Raw genomic sequence first — 19,480 nt, forward strand, 5'->3', positions numbered from 1 at the left:
TGTCTCTGCTGGGCCTTGCAGGGGCCTCGCCTCTTCCCTGTCCTGCCGTCAGAGCCCCTGTCACCCCTGCAGGTTCCCCTCTGTGCACAGCCCGGATCTGCCTGCCGTGGCCTGGCTCTTTAGGAAGCTAAAAGCAGGATGGCCGCAGCACAGCGCAGCCCCGGGCACTGAGGCCCTCCGTGGAGCAGACACTCTCCGTCCCCTCACCTGGAGCCGTAACTTGAAGAGCTCCGTGTCTCACCTGCTGGCGGACAGCCTCTGCGTGCTACATCCGCCGCTGGGCCACGCTGCCTAGTCTTGGTAGATGCTTACTTCCGTGCAGCCCACAATGGCTGTCCATCTTACTCTTTGACCCTTCACACCAGTGCGCGTGCCTGCCCTCTTCTGGGATGGCTCTGCCTGACTCTCCTTTGCCAGTCGGGGGACAAGGAGCGGGGGACAGACATAGTCTGTCCTAAGGATGTTGCTGAGGCAAAGGCCCTGTCCCAGCCTCGTGTCGAAGTAACTTCTTTACCCACAGTCTCCAAAAGCCCACAGTGACCCCCTTCTATTCCCTCACTGCCAGGGGCCCCGTCCTCAACCTCCCTGGGAGGACACAGGGAGGCACAGGGACCCAAAGGCTTGTTTTAGATCCATCAACGAACCCATGACACAAAAGGGAAAGCTGAGTCCTGAAAACACAACCTGGGGCTTCTGACCAGCTCTGGCTCAGGCCGCAGAGACGGAGACGGTCAGGGGCCCCCGTGGCCGCAGCGCGGGCACGTGGCCCCGAGGCCCGCCGCAGCCAGCCCGGCTCCGCAGGCCGCCCTCGGGCAGCACTGCGCCGGCACACGGTTTACCTTCCTCTGCTTGTGTCTGGCTCGCTTGGCGGCTCGAGTGCTGCTCACGGGCTTGGTCTCTGAGCTGTTTATGAACTGTAGCAAGTCTTCCACCCTTCGATGGTCAACGACACTCTCTCTGTCCGAGAGCTGGTCCGCCTTTTTAGGCTGCTCTTCTTTCCTCTTGGTCAGCCGCAAACGAAGCTTCTCCCTCATCTCTGCGTAATTTCTACTTGTCGGCGCAGCTGGAGGCTAAGGCAGTTAAAGGAGAGCATGGCTGAATGAAGCTTCAAGTTTTAATGATGCTGAGTATTGCAAATTTCAGAACCTATCTCTAAAGATGAAAGTTTTCTTATTACTCTGGTAACACATGTTCATGGTGAAAAATAAGGAAAACAAACAAGTGGCAGCAACAAGGAAAGCCTGTCCCAGAGTGACCCGAAGATTAGTTCTGGCACCGAGCCCTCAACCTTTACATGTTCACAAAAACTACGGTAAAACATGTACAACCATGTACACAGATGGACGTTTTTAAACCAAAAAAAAATCACACATACATCTACTCTGTATATATTATAGTGTGATTATCTTTTCGTGTCAGTAAATGCGTTTGTACAATCTTTCCATCCCTTTGTGGGTTTCTTGTTCAGTGCCAAAAGGGAAAAAGAAAACTGCCCTCAACCCCACTGCCAACATTTCTTCCTGACACTGGACACGGGTGTGCACACGTCTAGCAAATGCAGACGGAACAAAAGTAGAGAAAGAGCAACGACCAGCCCCATTCCCCAACCCCCCTGCCCGCTCCGGGGCACCACGGCCACCGTCTGCTCCTACGGACCGACCGTGAGGAGTCCCATGGTGTCCGCTGCGCAGCGAGCACCCCACCGCATGGCCGTGCACGGCCTGGACCCAGCGATTCCCACGGCTGGCTGTTCAGGAGGCCCCCCAGCTCACAAACAAAGGCAAACCTGCAGTCACGAAATCCTTGCAGGGAGATCTCCGGGCAGATGTTTTCCATTATTTCTTTAGGGTAAGTACAAGACCACACCTTGATTCTTAGCACACCGCGGATGAAGCTCGACACCCCATATGGTGCATCGCGGGCGCTGCCTGTGCCGCGGCCTGGAGGGCCCCCCGCTGCCCCCGGGCACTTACCCCGCCGTGCCCGAAGAACTCGCAGTAGCAGCAGTCACAGTACTTGCCCTCCTTCTGGTTGGTGGAGGTAGACGTGCTGGAGCTGTGCTCAGAACAGCTGTCCTCGTCGGCGCTCTCGTCCCCGTCGTCCTGCTGTGGGTCGTACACGCCGTTCTCGCAGCGGTGGCCCTCACAGTCGGGGTCACTGCAGAACCACACACGGGCCGGTTACGCGCAGCCACCCGACCCCGGGAGGCCCGCGGGGGAGGCGCTGTGGGCAGGCGCGCAGGCATGGAGGGAGAGTCTCTCCAGCGTCCCTCCCGCCGCGTCATGGCTTCAAACGGGCAAATTCAAAGGTAACAAACACTGTCTTTTTAAAACAGTTGAATGCTTGTATGGTTCTTTACTCAACATATAACAAATACAACTTAGAGAACGCCCAGCCCCCGTCCCCCCCACGCTGCCAGTGGCGAGGTGGTGGTCTGTGCACCCACCCACGGTGGCCCCGGCCTGAGGACGAGAGGCGCGACCAGCGTCCTCCCCTCGACCCGCGGCCTCTGCCCTTCCCTGGCTTGCTGGGCTGCACGTGGCTCCCCGACTCCGGCACCAGCGGGACCCGGGCTCACCTGCAGACGCTGGGGGGAGCGCTGATGGAGCCGTCGGTTGTGGGGGGCGGGGGGGCTCCCGGAGCAGGACAGAAGCTCTTGCGCGGCTCCACAAACCCGGGGGACGGGGCAGCAGTGTTGGGGAAGGATGGGGCTGCAAGACTTGCGAGGTGAGGCGAGGAGGCCGGGGCGAGCGCGGCAGGGGCGAGGGCGGGAAGCGGCGCCAAGGCCGTGGGGCTGTTCCTCGGGGCGGCCGGCACCGCGTGTCTGTGGTCCTCCTTGTTGACGCCGTGGAACACCTCACCTGCACGCGGAGACGCAGAAGGGTCACTGACGGTGGAGGTGAATTAGTTTTTCACTAAAGCTTCCTCTACCTCTTCACGTGAAGATGTTCAAAGCTACACAAACTTTGAAGGAACAGTACAAAGAACCCCCATATATACCCCTCACCTGGATTCACTGCTATTTAACATTTTGTCATGTTTATTTCTCACACACACACTTTTCTGGCCTAACATCTGGAGGCTGCACTCACCCTGAACACCTCAGCACGAGCCCCTGGGGTCACGACACTTCACTGTGTAACCACATCCGGGACGTGTGCCGTCCATGTAACACTCTCGTCCCACGTGCAACCCCATCCCATCTCCCATCTCCGCCGCACAGCCTCTGGAGCTTTTCCCCAACCTGGCCTCTTCTAACCCTTTTTCCTTCAGCAACATTGACATCGCCTCAGCTGAGGACAGCTGCCCACCAGTCTGGGCTTACGGTGTTATGTCAGAGTTAGTAAAGACGTTTTGGACATGACTCCTGCAAAGGGTATGTTGGATCCTTCCCGCGTGATTGCCTGAGAGGCCCCTCACGTGAGTCTGTCCCATGATGGTGAGGCCACATCTGATCAGTGTGCAGGGCGTGATCTGCCAGTCACCTGCGGGTGCTACTCGTTCCCCAAACGGATATCCACTGTTCTCAATGACCACTGGGGATGCTCGCCTGGACTGACAGTCACCCTGCTGACTGCACAGTGGCCTGCCCTGTCTGGCATGTCTATCACAGAGCAGCTTCCCTACCCCCCATCTCCTTTCTGAACACCCAGGGAATTCTTTTTTTTTTTTTTTTAGATGTTTTATTTATTCATTCATGAGAGTCAGAGAGAGAGAGAGAGAGGCAGAGGCAGAGAGAGAAGCAGGCTCCCCGCTGAGCAGGGAGCCCGATGCGGGGCTCGATCCCAGGACCCTGAGATCACGACCCGAGCCGAGGCAGACGCTTAACCACCTGAGCCACCCAGGCGCCCCCACCCAAGGGGATTCCTGACCGTGTGTGCTCTCGTCCCTCCTGTTACTCTTTCCGATGCTCCAACTGTCCTGACTTTGGCTAGAGAGCGCCCTTACAGCCAGCTCCTGTGTGCCTTTGACCTCTGCTTCCAGACCCCCGCTCCCCGTGCTCATGCCAGCGTGGGGAGCCACACCCCCTGCACACCACAGACGCGAGTGGCAGCAGGGGCTGCACCCCAGGCGGGCCAGCAGCCCCATCGGCTCACTCTCCACCAGGGCCCTGCTTTCAGAGGACTAAGGATTCCCCCATGTGCCCCGAGAGCAGTGGCCTCTTCCTCTCACAAAGCAACAGGTACCAAGAAGAAAGGCAAGCCGGCGTGGCAAAGCCCCAGAGGAAGTTCGTGGGGCAGTGAAACTCGGGCCCGACTCCCAGAGGACGTGCTGTCTGTGTGCGAGCATTCTCCAGCGCTGATTACCACACCAGGCCTCCGGCCATACCAAGGACAAGGCGATCACAGAGAGGCTGAGGAGGAAGCGGCAGACACGCTGAGCAGCCCCGAGGGTTCCCGCCAGCTGGCGGGCCTTACCTATGGAAGGAGGCCTCTTGGACGACACTTTGAACTGGCTGTTGCTGGACTGCACTGTGGTGGCCGTGCAGGACACGGAGGAGGTGGCTGACGACGTGGCCATCACGACTTTGTTCGCTTCCATGAAAGCATCTTGGAAATTATACAAGCATTTCTTTTTTGCGGCGTTTTTTTTCTCCTTGTTCTCGGAAACTGCAGGCGTTTCACCGCTAGACGGAGGTGGAAGGGCTTCGGGTCTCGTTTCTGAGAGTGTTGGTCCTAGTATGTCACTCCCTTCAGAGAAGAATGGGAGAAGTAAGGCTCTAGAAATATGTCACTCAAACCTAAGGGACGTCAGCTGACTGAACTCCTAACACTGGGGCTGCTACCGAAGCTGGGACTTCACTGGGAGGATGCTAGTCAACCGGTTTTTCTCCAGGAAAAAAATGTATTGAGCACCTACTATGTGCCAATCCCGTGCTAGGTGCTTTCCCAAAGTGATTTTACTTATTGTCTTAAAGCTACTTTCAGAGCTTGGTACTATTAGTCCCGTCCTAAAGAGAGAGAAACTGAGGCTCAGAGAGGCTAAGCAACTTGCCCAAGGTCACACAGCTAGTAACCCACTCCAAGCACAGATGTCAAGTGTAGCCTGCTTTTCTGAGCACATGCAGGGTGTAGGTGTGGGGCCACCATGGGCTCTAACCATGCGAAGACAGAGAGAAGGGTGCAACCAGCCCCTCTTCAGGTGCACCTTTCCCTGCGCCTGAAATGACAGCTGTGCCTGGGCAGCCGAGAGCTGGGAGGAGGGAGCTTGTGAGAGGGGACAGACCCCATGTAAGGTCAGTCCAGCACCAGAAAAGGCACAGAAGTCCCAGCACTGAGGTGGACGGTGGCACGGCCGCAGGGCCCTGCACGCTGGGCTGAGGGGCTGCCGCTGTTGTCCGAGCACCGTGGGCCGAACACCGAGGCCTGGAGACAAGAGGCTCAGCAGTGCAGGGGCCTGGGGAGATCCACTGTGCGCAGGGCCCCGGACAGCCCGCCGTGCCGGGAGCAGCCTGAGGGTGCCAGCACCTTGCTTTGCTCCGTCCGGGCAGTGGGACTTGGCTGGTGGACGTGGGCGGCTGGGACAGCGGGATGAGGCCGAGGGGCCTCCCGGGAGTGGCGGAGGCGGGGGACCCGACTAGCCTAGGGCTTCTACTGGGGGACCGCGGTAACAGAGACAGCAATCCACCCAGCTCAGGTCATTTTAAACCTTTAAGAAAGTTTTAACAAGTTCCTTACCAGAAATTGTATCTGGCAAGAAAGTGCCAGGATTCCAGTTCTTATCATTCATCACTTCTGATCCCCAAAGACTTATAAATTTAGAACTATTCCACTCTGGAGTATTCCCAAAACAGCTTGGATAAATATGGTCTTGAAGAGATGCATTGAATACCTGATGCTTATTTGTGTGATTCTGAACAGGTGCTGGCGGTAAAGCCTACAAAAAAAAATGTTCTAATCACATATCAAAATTCATATTCTGCTTACCTATGTAGTTAAACTACAGACAAGACAACCCATGACTGAAAACCCTGTGGGGCCCCGCTTGCTGCGGGCGGGCGTCCCAGGCTGAATGCGTCTCGCAGAGCACGGACTTGCGAGGCTGTCACACTATGTGTGATTGCTCACACGTGAACCAGGCGTACATTTTCAAAGCCGCTGATGCTGCAGGGAATCTACCAAACAGACTTGAGACAACTCAGCACCTTACAGCATTCCTCCCTCGGCACAGTCTATGTGTGGCCCGTGTGCGTACAACTCGCTCCCAGGGCTTAGTCTCATCTGACATTCTAAAGACCACTGCTAAAAAGTCAACTCTGGAATCACTAACAAAAAATGGTAAAGCTCTTAAACTGTGTCTCACACCTGGGCCGAGTGCCGTGCACGTCTAAGGAACTGCGGATTTTACTGGAGCCTGGAAGCAGCCCCTGGGCCCTGCCGGGGCAGACTGCTGTCTGAAGGCACCGAGGGAGGGTGGCTGGGCCCACACATTCATCGAGTGACTAGCTGCTGGCCGCCCCCTGCACACCCCTAGGCATCCTTGGTCCCTCCCTCCTCTCGGCCCACACCCCCCAGCCCCGGCCTCCACCACCTGCACAGACAGGCCCCATGGCTCATACCCGGCCTCCTTCCAGTCCTTTCCCTCACAGCAGCCAGAGTAAGCTTTTGTGAAGGCCAGTAAGAGTGAGTCACTCCCTTGCTTAGGGATGCACCGATGTCTTCCCACCACTCTTAAGATGAAACTGCAAGTCTTTCACATGGCTTGGCCTACCCCTGACCCTCCTGTTCCCCAAGCTTCTGGACACACAGGACTTCCCTTGGTCCTCAAATCCAAGCTCCTTCTTGACCCTGAACTTTCCTTGTGCTGCATCCAGTTTCCAGAACATCCTAACCTCAGTCCATAACCTCGGTGACTTACATTCATCCTTCGGGCCTCAGCCTAAATGTCCCTGTCTCAAAGAAGTCATCACTGCCGCTGCCCTCACCATCCAGCACCCAAGACCAACGTGGGCTTTTGCATTCAACACACCTAAAATCCACAATTTTCCCTCTTAGCACTTACCACAGTTATAATTCAAGACTTACTGGTCGCCTGCTAGTTTAAAATCTGCCTTCCCTCAAATGAGTCCTGGCTCTGCTGTCCCCAGCACTTGTTGATGTGGGCACACATCTTCCCCTCCCCAGCAGCACCCACTGCGACAGGCCTCCCCGCGCTGCCCCCCCTCACCCCCGGAGAAGCTACAGGCCTGGTGCGGGGAACAACGCCTGGAAATCTCATCCTTGGGGACACAGAACTGGGCCCCGAGTGCTGTTAAGTCAACTGGGAGAGTTTTGGGAGGATTCCCAAGAGCAGAACCCTAAGAGGCTGGCTGGGGCAGAGGTCGGGGAGGAAGGGGGATGGCGCCATGGACAGCTGTACCACAGCCAGACAGGCTGCAGGACCCGAATCAGAGGCCTCGCTGCCCGGCCTCTGCCTGGAGGGGAGAGGCCAGCACAGGAAGCAGTCAGCCAGGGCCTGAGAGACGGGAGGCAGTGGCAGGGGAGCAAGGGGGGGTCCGGGGCCATCAGGACAATCGCTGGGACTACTGGAGCAGGAGACCGAAGCCACAGTCCCTGGGAGGTGTGGCCAGTGACAAAGCGGGACGTGAACACCAGTCCTGTTCTCAGCCTTTGGGACGCACAGCCTGATGGGTTTGGACGCTAGCTCCCCCTTTTACTAGCTGTGTGACCTCAGGCAAATTACTCAATCTTTTTGTGCTTTAGTTTTCTCATCTGTAACTTGGAAATACGTATCTCCAGGGGTTGTGGTTAAGAATTAAACTGGACAATGGGTTCAAGTGTGCAGCACAGTGAGGGCTGAGGTGGACCGTCCCCACTTTGTAAGGCTGGTCCCGAGACACACGGCAACCCCGCCCCGCCCGTCCTGGGTGCAGAGAGGAAGCAGGGTCACTCCGCTCAGGCAGCTCAGCACACTTGCTGGCCTCAAGGGGCTCAGGGAGGCGGAGGGTGAGAACGGCGTGGACACGCAGGCTATGAGACAGGAACTAACAGAGGTCTGTGCGGCCAGGATCGAGGCAGGAGCCTAATCAAGTTGTTCTGGCAGGGGAGCCCCAGGGCAAAGAGTGAGGAAACCAAAAAACCGTATTTCTACAGACACCAGTTTCCACAAGGTAGTGATCAATGAAGAGCTGCTATTGCTGCGGAGCAGTGGATGGGAAGTGACAACAAGCAGAAGGGATTCTCAGCGTCGGAGACCTTCCGCTGAGGGCAGAGACACCCGGCAGGCAGAAACCAGCCTTGCGGGCCTCGCACAGCTGAAGCGCAGCGGGCTCCGAAGCGCCTCGCTGCTTCCCGAGGCCCTCCCAACTCACGGCTGCCAGCTGACTGCCCTCAGCTCCAGGGAGCCTGGCTGAGAGCCGGGACCCGCCACCCACATGCGTCCAGAGAACTTGTGCGTACCCCTCCAAGCCCGACCCGGCGTCACCTCCTCTGCAAAGCCCCCCGACAGGCTCTGTCGGCCGCCCTCCCTCCTCAGTGTGACCTCCCTACTCTGCAGCGCCAGCTGCTACGAGGGCACACCGTGGCGTTCTCAGGCTCTGACTTGATTAGACTGCGAGAGCCCTAAAAACAGGGACAAAGGCTCCCTGGTTTGTATTTTGCTAGCATGTAGCACAGGGCCTGGCACATACCGGATGTTCAATAAAGGCTGAACAGACTTAGCTTAGAGGGATGAGGGAACACAGCTATAATGCGGTGATACTGAAAACGTAACTTAAATTCACTTCACACACTTCCTCAGAAGCCCACATTCTCAGAACAGGAGGTCCAGCTATAGAGACCAAGGGAGCAGCGGGTCCGTAACAAACAAGGGGCGTTTATGTGAAAGCTTTCCCACAAGATGGCTACTCGACTCAACTGGTGTGGGCTTCCTTTAGAAAAATACAGGCCTCTGTCAACAAGACCATTCATTCTGGGCCACGCCTCACAAGTGATTCAGGCGTAGAATTAGTCTCTCAACATGTGGACAATGCTGTTGAGTTAGAACAGATTTATTTCACTCTACACAAATCCACACAGGTTCACGTCATAGAAGTTTTGAATGGTTCTCCGCTTTGAGACAGAAGTGATTCACAGGAAAGTAAAAGTTTTGCTCTAAAGGAGAGCTCGGACAGATACACACTAACGGACGCCTTCTGAACACCTTCGGCGTCTATGCCGCAGCCGGGAGAGCCAGGCTCCACCGCACACCACCACCTCCACCCTGGACACCGTGAACACGGCTGCCAAACACAGCCAAGCGGGCAAAAGACCGAGTCACTGCACACACGTGTGAGGGGGGCTGCCAACGGGCACGTCCTACGCAACGGGAAGCTGGATGAGCGACTACTCTGTTTCTTCTGACGTTCCTCAATACTCCTGCCAGAGACAGTAAAGAGGCAAAAGCACCGCGGCTGTCTCGGTCTTGCTGTTTCTCAGGCCAGAAGAACGGAAACAGCCTCCAAAACAAGATACAGATTTAAGATCAGTGTGACCCCAACTGTGGTCTGTTTCTGTCCCTGTTTCCCACAGAGCTTTCTTCTCCCTCCAATTCCAGCCTGAACTGAGACTTGCCCCCCATGTCTGACTTCATCACTTCTGCAGTGGTTGGGCCTCAATCACCCCATGAGGGAGGGGACAGAGGCACATGGCCCAGAGCCACACGGGAGCCACTCTGCCGGCTCTACTCATCCTGAACGCACTGAGGGCCAGGATGTGGTGACCATTTTCAACTACTCCTCATGCTCCCAGTGGAGAGTTCAAGACATCTCTCTACCTTCATTACTAGGCCCTTTGCTAGCGTGATGACTGCTTCAGAACTTGGTTTCCACATGGAAACACAGCACCTGGAGCTGGAAGCCTTGGGCTTCTGAACCTGGCCCTGCAGTCGTGGCCCTCCACTCCTGGGCCATGCGGGTCAGTGGCTGGGAACGTGCCCTGTGAAGGAGCAGGGGGTGGGGGCGCAGCCTGCCAGCTCATGTATACTCTTCCCTCTGAGGCTGTGCGGTCCCCCTCTGCTTGGGCTCTGTCCAGGAAGGGGGACATGACACTCTAGATCCCAGAGAAACAGCACCAAACACCTTTGGAACAAGGTGCTGAGCCCTAGCGAAAGCTAGGGAAATCTTTCACAGAACTGATCAGAACATGGTGAGAAAAACAGGGCCAGGTGGAGGTGTGGGGAAGGGAGGACTGCCCTAAAGATGCACACACCATCGTCACAGTGATGGGGGGCAGATCCGTGGTCCCTCTGGAGACTGTCAGGAGGAGTTCAAGGGTCCCAGGTGGGGTAGCACCACACTGGTACTTCAGCCCCTACTTAGGGCTCTGTGGTTCTCACAGAGTAAGAGGAACAAAACAGGACCTCGTGAAAAATAACTGTACATCCAAGGAAACAACACACTCACAGGGGCAACAACAACAACAAAAAAACAGATTCAATTCCTCAAGGTTTCATTCAAACAGAGAACTATGTGTAAAATGCTTAAAGAAAGAAAAGACGAAAGAAAATGTGATCAAGGAATAAGAGAACACAAAAAGTTGCTAATACACATTAAAAATAAATTAATTAAAGCTTATAAATAAGAATCACAGCTGGAATTAAAAAGTCAAACTTAAGTGGCATGTGAGACACATCAAAGTCGCTTAACTGGAAGGCTGATGCAAAAGGGGCTCTCTGGACAGACCAAGGGGCGAGGGGCGAGAAGACAGGCTCAGGATGCAGAGCAGGGCAGGCAGGATGGCTGCGAGCAGACAGCATCACAGTAGAAGAGAGGAACGAAGATAAAAGGGCTCAGCATCATCAGACAGGGATTTAAAATGATGAAGATGATGAGGGCTCCATTTGAAAAAGCACACAATGGGGGCGCCTGGGCAGCTCAGTCGGTTGAGCATCTGACTCTTGGTTTCAGCTCAGGTCATGATCTCCAGGTAGTGGGATCGGGCCCCGCGTTGGGCTCCACGCTCAGCAGGGAGGCTGCTTGGGATTCTCTCTCCCTCTCTCTCTGCCTCTCCCCTGCTCTCTGTAAAATGAATAAATAAAATCTTTAAAAACCAGCACACAATGTGCAAGAACAAACAGGTAATGTGAGCAGTGAGATGGACTCTCTAAGAAAGAATAAAGAAAGCTAGAGATAAAAACACTCTTTAAGAGAAACAAAGAGCACTTTTGATGAACTAATCATCAGTGGATGGGGCAGGGAGAATCAGTGAGCATCAAGACATGTCAAAAGAAACTCCTCAAACTGAAATGCAAAGAGAAATGAGAATTTAAGAAAAAAAACACCCAAAACTAAAAAACCACCACCACGGACACAAAATAGGACAAAACATCCAAGAGGTATGGGACAATTTCAAAAGATAGTAACAGGAATTGGAATACCAGAAGGAGAAGAAAGAGAAAAGAAAGAAGAAATATTTGAAGGAATATTGGCTGAGAACTTTCCAAAATTAATGACAGACACCAAACTACAGATCCAGGAAGCTCAGAGAATACCAAAAGGTAAAAAACACTCCCAAATCTACACTTAGGCATTTCATAAAAAAAATGCAGGAAACCAAAGACAAAAAACAAAAACAAAAACAAAAAAACCTTGAAAGCAGCCTTGGGGAAGGGGGGGAGAGAGGAGGAAGGGGAGGGTGGCCCTGAAGAATTAGAGAGGACATCTGGTCAGAAACCATGCAACTAAGATAATAGTGGAGGGAAATTTGTTTACAGTATTGAAAGAAAAAAACCCCACCAACCTAGAATTCTGCATCCAGTGCAATTATCCTTCAAAGGTGAAGGAGAAATAAAGACCTCCTCAGACAAACACACACTGAGGGAACTCCTCCCCAGCAGACCTGCCCTGCAAGAAATGTGCGGACGTTTTCTTTAGACAGTGGGAAATGACAGAGGTCAGAAACCTGGATCTGCATGAAAAAAGGAAGGGCGATGGGGAAGGCATGAATGCGAGTCACGTGGACTTATTCCTGACTACTACTAGACCCACAGGATAACCGTGTGTGGTACGAGCAGTAACAAGGTACCGGGGCCACTAATGAACAGACACAGGAGAAGAGCAGCAGCAAGGTCACACTCTGTGAAAAGGTACCCACACTAACATGAAGCAGAACACTGTTATCTGAAGGGGGACTCAGGTTAGTTAAAATGCATATTCTAATGCAACTGCTTAAAGTATAACCAATATGCTAAAGACAGGAGATAAAACAGAATCAGAAAACGCTTGATTAAAAGTGGAGAAGGCAGAAAAAGGAAGCCTCTGGTAATGAAGAGAAAACAGAACAAAGGTTATTATTAACCTAAACACATCAAAAATCACTTTAAATGTGGCTAGTCTAAATATAAAAATGAAGACAGAAATTGATATTAGAGTATATTAAAAAAAAACAAGGGGCACCTGGGGTGGCTCAGTCGGTGAAGCGTCTGCCTTCGGCTCAGGTCATGATCCCAGGGTCCTGGGATGGAGCCCCACATTGGGCTCCCTGATCTGCAGGAAGCCTGCTTCTCCTTCTCCCACTCCCCCTGCTTGTGTTCCCTCTCTCGCTTTCTCTCTCTCTCAAATAAATAAATAAAAATCTTAAAAAAAAAAACCAAAAAACCCACGCCCCACCTAAAGGTGTCTACAAGAAACCTACCAGGAGTATAAAGACCCCTTTAAGTTAAAAGTAAAGAGATGGAAAAAGAGATGTGGTTCTAGTGCTAACGAAAAGCTGGAGCAGCTGTATTAATTTCAGACACATCAGACCTCAGAGCAAGGAAGATTATTGGCGATAAAGAAGGGCATTCCATAATGACGGAAGGGTCAATTCCCCAGGAATGCATAACAATCCTAAACATGTAAGCACCGAACAACATGGTGCCAAACTACGTGAGACAAAAACTGACGGGACTGCAGGAGGAGGAGGAGAGTCTGCTGTTGAAGCTGGGGTCTCCGACACCCCTCTGTCAGGAGCGGGCAGATCCAGCAGCAGGTCAGGAAGGACATCGCTGGACTCAGCAGCACCGTCAGTCACCTGCACATGGTGTTTGAGTACAGCCTGTTTCATCCAGCAACAGAACACGCACGTTCTCAAGCTCACCTGGTGCACTCACCAAGACAGACCCCGTTCTGGCCACCAAGCACACGAACACATCCAAAAGAACAAAAGTCACACAATGTCTGCTCTCAGACCACAGTGGAATTACAGTAGACATCAGTAACAAAAAGACAGCTGGGAAATCCCCAAATATTTGCAAATAAAATTCCTTGCCATACAGTTTTAATTTTTGTCTAGCATCTTATTACTGTATGTCTCTCCTGTAACTATTTTTAACTTTCAAATAACTTGTATCTCAACGTATAAATTAAATGTATCACTGGTACAAAGACATTTGAAAACAAAAACGGTCTTCAAGTTATTCTAAGTTCAAAAAAATTTTTTTCTATACTATTCATCCCAAGCATTTTAAGTAGTAAATATTTACCCACAATGGCCAGAGTATGAATTAAAAGAATTAGAACTACAATGACATACAGTCCTAAAGGCAACAAATGCCACCTCACCAGAGCAAAAATCCCTGAACACAAACACGGAAGCAGCCGAGCTCCACGTGCACAGCTGCCCTCGGCGTCCAGCACCCAGCTGTGCCTCCCAGCCACATGTGGGGGATCCCACTGAACAAGCCGGCTCTGACATAACTGAAGACAAGTGTGTGCGTTCTCTAGAAGGGGCTTCTACCAACTCCTATGGAGCTGTGAACACACCACGCATCAGGTACACCACGTACTCACAGTATGCAACTAAGGCAAACTAACTCAAGTAACACAAACTAATTTTGGAAGACCTGGCGAGTAACAGTGCAAGCTTGTCTAGAGAAACAAACATTTTTTTTTTTTTTTAAAGATTTTATTTATTTATTTATTTGAGAGAGAGAGAGAGAAACAGCATGAGAGGGGATAGGGTCAGAGGGAGAAGCAGGCTCCCCGCCGAGCCGGGAGCCTGATGCGGGACTCGATCCCAGGACTCCAGGATCATGACCTGAGCCGAAGGCAGTCGCTTAACCAACTGAGCCACCCAGGCGCCCGAGAAACAAACATTTTTATACCAGATTCAAATGAAGTATTTTGCCAAATGCATCTCATTTTTCTAAATAAATGTGGCATCTAGCTAATGTATTTTAAATGCATCAGTGGGGTGCCGGGGTGGCTCTGTCAGTTAAGTGTCTGCCTTTGGTTCAAGTCATGATCCCAGGGTCCTGGGATCGAGTCCAGCACTGGGCTCCCTGCCCAGCGGGGAGCCTGCTTCTACCTCTGCTCTTCCCCCCTGCTCTCTCTCTCTCTTGCAAAAATAAATAAAATCTTGGGGCACCTGGGTGGCTCAGATGGTTAAGCGTCTGCCTTCGGCTCAGGTCATGATCCCAGGGTCCTGGGATCGAGTCCCGCATCGGGCTCTCTGCTCCTTGGGAGCCTGCTTCTCCCTCTGCCTCTCTCTCTCTCTCTGTCTCTCATGAATAAATAAATAAAATCTTAAAAAAAAAAAAAAAAAAAAATAAATAAAATCTTAAAAAATAAAGTAAAATAAATGCATCAGTGAACAGTCCTGACATCAACAGCAAAGTGACTGAAATAAAGGCTCACTAGCTTGTTCTCTGCAATTGCCTTTCTACCCATGAATCCTCCACATCTATCTACTGGATTAAAGTTTAGAAGGTATTAAATACATAGATTTTATATACAGATGATACTCCCCCAGAATATTTTTCTTCTCCTTTACCCTTTTATGGACTACCTATAATGCCCTGAGAAAAGGCCAAATGTCGGCGGGGGGGGGGTGTGGAAATCAGCTTTTAACTGCAGTGTCCCAACAGTCTTTTGTAATAATCAATTTCACTACTTTACTTAAAGATGCTTAGGAACTGATTCTTGAATAGTTTCTACCAGCAAGGCATTATAACAACATTCTCTACTCTCTCCTAGAGGTGGCTTCCAGGGAGGAGAAAGCAGTTGTATTCAGAATGGACAGCTTCCCTACCCGTACATTCAGCCAGAGGGAAAGAGGCTATAGAGACCAGGCAGACCACGAAGATAGCCCGGCTTTGAATACACACTGGAAAAACGCTATTTCAAATCACTCTATTAATAAAGCCATCATTAAATGTCCAAACTGAGCGATATTCAATCTAATAAAATTTAAGCATAAATGTGGGCAGTTTCCAAGTACTTATTGCAATAGAACATGACAAACTGATTCTATTCTATTCTAAATCAGTGGTTAGATGCCCCTCCCCAGCAAATAAACAACAAAGCCCACTGATGGGCTATATACACCCCACTTCACAGCAAACGCCCCTTGGGGAAAGAAAATGTTCCTGTAGTCTGAAAAAGCCCCTTTCATCCCATGTCCTCCTCCCAGCTGAGAATCACTTTTATTTTAAATAATAAATCTGTAGAGTTTGGGGAAAACTAAAAATTTCACTGCAAAGTTTAAGCTACGAAAATATAAGTATGGGGTTTTCTGAGAAGAACTACATAAAAAGCAAACCTTTTCTACATGCTCACTTCTCTGAACAGACTGGTCTGGGAGGCCCTTTCCTTTGTGCCTGGCAGTCGCCTCCCAACAGCCTGCACGGCGTTGCGGCCTTCTCTCCGTTACGCTTAGGATTCCTCCTTTCAGCCTGTGCATTTCGGCGAGCCCTTCGTTTTCGTGCTTAGAGAGCGTAATCATTTCAGACACTATAGAGCCCAGCGAGTATCAGAGGACTCGTGCTGTACTCTCCACATTTCCCCAGGCAACATTAAGAAAAAGAGCCAGGCCCCAGGAGGCCGTGAGGAAGAAGTGAACTGGTGTCTGGGTGAGCAGAAGGGCTGGGTGTGCAGTTCCCCCAACTACAACCCGTTACACCATCACTTGGAAAACTCTTAATGTTCTAGCTAATTCTGAAGGAGTAAACCATGACTTTCGTGATTGTTTTTACAGCTGTGAAGGTTCAAAATTCTGAGAGCTTAAGATTACGGTAAAAGGAGACATTTGCAGACCTTCCTATCAAGAGTAGACTTGGTCCTATCCAAGTTGCCAATTTATGGATTTTTGTTTGTTACAATATGCACTTCTTATAAGATCTTAGTGACAGGTGAGCTTCCAGGCCCTCTCTGCCCTGACTTACCTTACTGTGTGTGAAGGGGGGCGCCGTATACAAGGTGGGGTGGATGAGAGGGCGGGGCAGGTGTGGGACCGCGTGCAGAGGCACATGTCCGTGGATGTGAGGGTAAAGATGCAAAGCAGGGTGGGTGGGCTTCTCTGGGCTCAGGAACTGATGGCCCGGGGGAAGGGCTCCCGCGGTCATTGCTGATGCCGTGAGTCCGGAAGCTTCCTGTTTACAAACATGACATTCACAAGTGTTCGGAGCTTGTTCAGGCTAAAAGAAGAGAAAAAAAAAAAAGTACCTGCTTATTTAGTGAAACAAAGAATGGTGTGAATTAAACTAAAGTCAGTCACATTCTGCTGAGCAGTTACGTGGCCACTACAAAGAGGACAGGGCTCATGGGACACCTCGAGTTGTCCAGAGCCCTCCCTGTAAAGTACAGAAGGGACTCCAGGAGCCTGGGACAGAGACAAGAAATGCACACCTCGCTCCCCGGCCAGGTGTCTACTGAGGTGGTAGCCACACCCATCTGTGCCTGTGCCTGTCTGTGCAGGGACAAGGGGACTGGCAAGGGTGGCCGAGGGGAGGGGGGAGCCGGGCCGAGGAGGACGGAGCTCTGGTGCGGGCTCTGCGGGGTCACGCAGCTCATGAGTGGTTACATGGAGATGCTGTGAGAGGCACCAGAGACGGGACTCATCGAGGGTGACATGAAGCAGTCAGTGGCTCCTCTCCCTCAAAACAAGGGTAAAACTGAAAGCAACTGTCAAAGCAACCATTTGAGGATCTGAAAATCAATCAAAGGGAAAAAGCAAATCAAGAAGTATTTATTCATGCCAATCTGCCAGAATATCAGGCAAGAGCAGAGGGGGCCTGGCCTTCCTGCCTGGGACTCTTCCCAGTCCCAACTCCTAGCAGCCCTAAAAACAAACTAAAACAGTATGGAGGTTCCTCAAAACGTTGGAAATAGAGCCACCCTACGACCCAGCAATTGCACTCCTGGGTATTTACCCCAAAGATACAAACGTAGTGATCCGAAGGGGTACGTGCACCCCGATGTTTATAGTAGCAATGTCCACAATAGCCAAACTGTGGAAAGAGCCAAGATGTCCATCAACAGATGAATGGATAAAGAAAAGAAGATATGGTGTATACACACACACACACACACACAGGAATATTATGCAGCCATCAAAAAAAGGAAAGAAATCTTGCCATTCACAACGACGTGGATGGAACTAGAGGGTATTATGCTAAGCGAAATAAGTTAGAGAAAGACAAGTATCATATGATCTCACTGATAAGAGGAATTTGAGAAACAAGACAGGATCATAGGGGAAGGGAGGGAAAAATGAAACAAGACGAAACCAGAGAGGGAGACAAACCATTCAAGAGACTCTTAATCTCAGGAAACAAACTGAGGGTTGCTGGAGTGGAGGGGGGTCGGAGGGATAGGGTGGCTGGGTGATAGACATTGGGGAGGGTATGTGCTACGGTGAGCACTGTGAATTGTTAAGACTGATGAACCACAGACCTGTACCCCTGAAACAAATAATACATTATATGTTAATAATAATAAAAAAGAAATACCATGGCACACACACACACAAAACAAACCACCACAAAACCCCAAACTAAAAAGACCAAAGAACAGCAGAATTTAAATGGTGCACTGAAAATTTTAATACAAAATAAAGGAGTAGGGGTGCCTGGGTGGCTCGGTCATTAAGCGTCTGCCTTTGGCTCAGGTCATGATCCCAGGGTCCTGGGATCGAGCCCCACGTCCGGTTCCCTGCTCCACAGGGAGCCTGCTTCTCCCTCTCCCTTTGCCTCTCCCCCTGCTTGTGCTCTTTCTCGCTATCTCTGTCACTATCTGTCTCTCTCTATCAAATAAATAAATAAAATCTTTAAAAAAAAATAAAGAAGTAAAGGAGGAACAGAGGAACAAAAACCATGCGACCTATGGAAATAGAGAGCAAAGTGCCAGTTGCACATACCATAGCGATCATTACATTAAACCATAAATGAAGCCCTCCAGAGAAAAGGCAGAGATCGATCGACAAGACACAAATACGAGACCCAACTAAAGGATTCAAAGACTAATCTTAAATTCAAAGACACAAAGAGGCTGAAATTCAAAGGATGAAAAAATAGATAACATGTATACAGTAATCCTAAGGCAGCAGGAGCGACTCTGTACACAGGATGAAATACTCTTCTGGATGAGAAGAGCTAGCGGAGAAGCATCTCATTACGACAAAAGAGTCAATACTTATCAAGAAGGGGTAACAATAACACACACATACACCTTCAACAACACCGTCCCAAACACATGAATCGAAATCTGGCTGATCTGAAAAGGGAACACACAGTTCAGCAGTGATATGTGAAGACTTCAGTATGTCCCTCGGTAATTTTTAGAACCAGACAGAAAATCAGGAAGGATCCAGAGAACTGGAATGATGCTATAAATTTGACCAAACTTTCATTCACAGGACACCCCATCTAACAAGAGCAGAACACAAATTATTTTCAAGTATATATAGAACATTATCTAGGACAGACCAGATGTTAGGCCACAAAACAGGTCTCAGTAAATTCAGAAGTTCTAAAATCCGTAATCTAAGCTTAGATTCAACAAGCTAGAAAGGGAAGAACAAACCAAACCCAAAGTCTATGGAAAGAAATAATGAAGATCAGAATAGAAATCAAAGAAATAAAGAGAGAAACAGAGAAAAAATTAACAAAACCCATTTTTTTCTTTTACAAAAATGGACAATTCTTTAGCTAGACTGAGGGTTTAAAAAAAAGTAGACAAAATTACCCAAGTCAGGAATCAACATCACTCCAGACCCTGCAGAATTAAAAGAATCATAAAAGAATACAATAAACAATCCCATGCCATCAAATAAAAAATGTAGATGAAATGGGGGAAAACACATAAAATTTTTAAATTCAAGAAGAAATAGAAAATCTGAATAAATCTATAACAAGTAAACAAAATTTCAATTAGTAATTCTGTATCTTCCCACAAGAAAAGACCAGGCCCATGGATTTCACTGGTAAATTCTATCAACTACTAAAGAAATCTCCATTTTAGACAAAATTTTTCAGAAAATAGAGGCAGAATTAACACTTCCCAATTCATTCTACGAGGCCAGTATTACCCTGATATCGAAGCCACAGACTCTACAAGCATGGATAACTACAGAACAGTATCTTTTATTAACATGGATGCAAAAATCCTAACCAAAGGTTGCAAACCAATCCGGCAACATATCAAAAGAAAAAAAAAGTTTATACACCATGACCAAATAGGATTTATCCCAGGACCACAAGGTTGGCTTAACATCCAAGAATCAGGGGCACCAGGGTGGCTCAGCCA

General features: G+C 50.3%; 1 protein-coding gene across 4 annotated transcripts in view; it reads right to left on the reverse strand.

The window, feature by feature from the left end:
• The window catches only part of FAM193A (family with sequence similarity 193 member A), a 163,309-nt gene that overhangs the window by 28,301 nt on the left and 115,528 nt on the right, over positions 1 to 19,480 (reverse strand). For all 4 annotated transcript variants that reach the window (XM_081812760.1, XM_081812761.1, XM_081812759.1 and 1 more), the window contains 6 exons: positions 16,120 to 16,371; positions 5,679 to 5,877; positions 4,419 to 4,691; positions 2,579 to 2,861; positions 1,974 to 2,157; positions 840 to 1,070 (listed from right to left, as the gene is read on the reverse strand). In XM_081812760.1, coding sequence (XP_081668886.1) covers positions 840 to 1,070; positions 1,974 to 2,157; positions 2,579 to 2,861; positions 4,419 to 4,691; positions 5,679 to 5,877; positions 16,120 to 16,371 — 1,422 coding nt within the window. The remainder of the gene's footprint in view (positions 1 to 839; positions 1,071 to 1,973; positions 2,158 to 2,578; positions 2,862 to 4,418; positions 4,692 to 5,678; positions 5,878 to 16,119; positions 16,372 to 19,480) is intronic.

This window comes from Leptonychotes weddellii, chromosome 2, assembly GCF_054177405.1.
Source record: "Leptonychotes weddellii isolate Sample4059 chromosome 2, ASM5417740v2, whole genome shotgun sequence".
Classification (NCBI taxonomy): domain Eukaryota; kingdom Metazoa; phylum Chordata; class Mammalia; order Carnivora; family Phocidae; genus Leptonychotes; species Leptonychotes weddellii.